Source organism: Saccostrea cucullata, unplaced genomic scaffold (assembly GCF_032062105.1).
Source record: "Saccostrea cucullata isolate Sc308-1 unplaced genomic scaffold, CSIRO_AGI_Scuc_v1 ctg4925, whole genome shotgun sequence".
Classification (NCBI taxonomy): domain Eukaryota; kingdom Metazoa; phylum Mollusca; class Bivalvia; order Ostreida; family Ostreidae; genus Saccostrea; species Saccostrea cuccullata.
Genome location: NW_026920346.1, coordinates 99219 through 102541, shown reverse-complemented (window position 1 = coordinate 102541; position 3323 = coordinate 99219). Strand labels below are relative to the sequence as shown.

The following is a 3323-nucleotide window of genomic DNA, read 5'->3' as shown; positions in this document are numbered from 1 at the left end:
GGTTGGAACCAATATTGGGTTTAAACTTTTCAATGATAAACAACTGATTTCTGCTTTTTTTCCCTGGTCATATTCCTATCGAGATCCATGTTTGCTCTTCTCCCATTTTGTATTGTTTTAAGGACTTTGATATCAAATACTGTTCAATATCTTCATATCCTTTTAATGTTCATTTCGTTCTTTTTCTTGAAATTTAAACATTGACGACTGTAAATAATAAAGTTTTATTTATTTATCTATATATGTTTCAGAAAGTATATAATAATAACAGTTGATAATAATAATAATAATAATAATAATAATAATAATAATAATAATAATAATAAAACTTTATTAAACAAACAATAATTATTGTCATTGTCTCTTAACAATAAACTGATCACTTTTGTGGAAGATTCTTCAAGGCAGACACATTAAATACTTTCTTTTCAATGATGCCAGGTGCACTTGTCAACGACTTTGCTATTTTTGCTATCGTTGCGGATGGATTTTTCATCGCATTGTCGTAGGCCACCTTAAATTTAGCAATCATCTTCATTCTTTCCCACCATGACAATTGGGAAATTATAGCATAGCCAATTTTCATCACAAGGCCAGTACCACCTGTTGCTAAGGATTTCAGCAGATTAAAGACTAGCTGTGCCTTGGCCATGACAGTGGTTGCTTTCGGCCAATCCTTGACAAACTCCTCAATCTTCTGTTGAATGTTATCAGTAAGCAACTGACTGACCTTGTCGATGACAGCATTCATTTGCTCGTCTGTATAAGAAATTTTTAAGCCAACGGAGGACATTACCAGCAAAATGATCTCCACGAGGATGCTTGTTAATTGCTTCTTTATGGCTGTAGGGGTTCCATCTGATGTAGAAAGATTGATGTCTTGCAAGAATTTCCTCCCCCCTCTTGTAAAACGTGCAGTTTTGGGTGAATTAGCGGGTTCCAGGGTCATGGTAAAGGTCTCCAGATGTAATGCGTGATTCAGAAGCAGATTCTCTTCACGACTCAGCTGCTGTTCAAGAGAAGTGAGAATGGCCTCGTCTGAAGCTGATTTCATATCTTCAGGAAGCCAAGAAAACTTTTTTATTTCATCCGAACCATCTTTGATGATGTTCTCCACCATCTGATGCAAGAACTCTGTTTCTTTTTCATCTAATTGTTTGAGATCTGCTACCCTTTCCAGTTCTGCCAAAACTTCCTTCTTCATCTCACCTTATAAAAAAATCAAGGTACTGTAAACACCTTATAAATGATAAATAAAAGCTATATACTTGTACATGTAAACAAGCTGCTATGCTGAGTGGACCTAATTGAAAGATCTTCTCGATTCATATTCTGAAGTTTTTATGCTCTGATTCGTCATTTTTTTTTAAAGAAAGGAAGTTATTCAGATTTAAGGGAGCCGTCTGGGGTTGTGAGAAAACTACAATACTAACAGAAACTCTTTTATTCTAGATCATATCTTACTTACATTGACTTCAGCGCTGTGCTTTGTGCATACTTTGTATTGTTTAATCGACCTCTGAACTTGAATACTATTCATTATCTTCATATATTTCATGTACATGCCAAGAACAGGGAAAATCTGCCGCCCAGGTATTTTTATGGGACCGTCTCAAAACAGAGATGCATTTACTTAAGGATTATATATAGGGAAGTGCCAATATTTTGATCTTTAAAGCAAATTATACAAATATTACAATAAACGTTTTGTTCAATATAAGATAAGATAACGCCATATCGTTCATTTCATGTACGAAACACAAAATTCAACCGTATACAAGAAAGAAAAAAGGGGAAGTGAATTGAAATTGCTGTCTAAGGGTGGACTGGTCAATCAGCAGACAATTATATAAGACATCTTTAAGACTTTGAACTCTTTTTATCATATAAATTTTTATTTCTTGTGAATTGAGTATAACTTTTAATACATACAGTATAGAGAATAAGAAAAAATACCTTTCAGATAATAGAAGGCTCAGTTAACCAAAGTTGGTGATTAATGGTGAACATTTACAAAGGAAAGGGTTTGATATTTGTTACATATACTCTTTAACCTTTGCAGATATGTAAATGCTTTCAAAGTAATAACACCGAATTATTTACATTCATGTATCTATATACAAGTATAACCCAACAAAATCTTATGAAACTTAAAAAAAGAAAAAAAAATTGCAATATACTATTAGCATACTGCAGTGTTCAGTTATCTGCATGTGTTACAGCCAAAGTGCACCACATACCAATGTAGAGGTAACGTTTTAGTACAAGTCTCAGTTAACCTTGGACTTATAGTATGGAGTGGCATTTTCGGCGCTTCGTAATTAGCGTCTGTCAATTGTCTAATAGATTATCATTGGTTAAGAAATTAATAACAACAGGAACTTTAAATTGTTGTTGACAACGATGAGAAGACTTAAGCCACACCTATTTGCCGTACTAGACACCGTTATTAACTATTTGCTACACTCGTTGACTTCGCCCGAATTTCTTTCCCATGTATATTTCAACATGCAGTGAACGAAAGCTGAGCACATTTCAGACGCTTATTATGTAACGTCGAGAATGCCAAGTCTTTCTGAGAGTGCAAGCTAAATAAGAATTGTACTACAGACAAGCAATGTCTTTGCAATTCACTTCTTGTTCACAATTGTTTGTTAACATTTTTTAAGAATTTAAAAATAAAAAGCAGCTGCTACAAGTGAACCAAGAACAAAACATTGATAAAAACAACATAGAATTTAAAACATGAGAGAGAGAGAGAGAGAGAGAGAGAGAGAGAGAGAGAGAGAGAGAGAGAGAGAGAGAAGGGAGAGAGTAGGGATGAAAATATATAATTATTTATACTGGAAAACATACCTAATTGTTCAGCCATTTTTTTTTCTTATTTTGATACTTGGATGCTAAAATCTAAAAAAATAAAATGAATATTAGATTATTTTTATACAAAAGCAATCCAACCAATTTCAGGCAAAATCAGGACTTTATTTTTTTTAACAATCAAATGTATATCTAATTAAAATAAACGTCTATTTACATGTTATAGGAGAATATACGTACAAGAAATATTTTCAAAAATCATCCAACACTTGATTTCTTAGAAGAAAAGCTTGTATAATTTTCTTATAATGGGATGTTCAAAATAAAGCTGTATGATTTCAGTTTTAAATTGTAAATCCTATCAAATATCAATGCGAGTAATAAATATTGAATTCTATGTAAATGCGATACCTCTTCAATGGAAGCTTGATGTTCCTCCGTGTTGCTGGCTGGAGTAACGGCGTGTTTCTTGTGGACGGGTATATATAGGCCCATGAGACAGTAAA

General features: G+C 33.2%; 1 protein-coding gene across 1 annotated transcript; it reads right to left on the bottom strand.

The window, feature by feature from the left end:
- Nucleotides 1–379: 379 nt before the first annotated feature.
- LOC134247480 (uncharacterized) lies at nucleotides 380–2909 on the bottom strand. Its single transcript, XM_062729839.1, has 2 exons — nucleotides 2857–2909; nucleotides 380–1209 (listed from the first exon to the last, which is right to left on the bottom strand). The coding sequence occupies exons 1-2, from the start codon at nucleotides 2870–2872 to the stop codon at nucleotides 380–382; spliced, it is 846 nt and encodes a 281-aa protein (XP_062585823.1). The 5' UTR covers nucleotides 2873–2909.
- Between the last annotated feature and the right edge of the window lie 414 nt (nucleotides 2910–3323).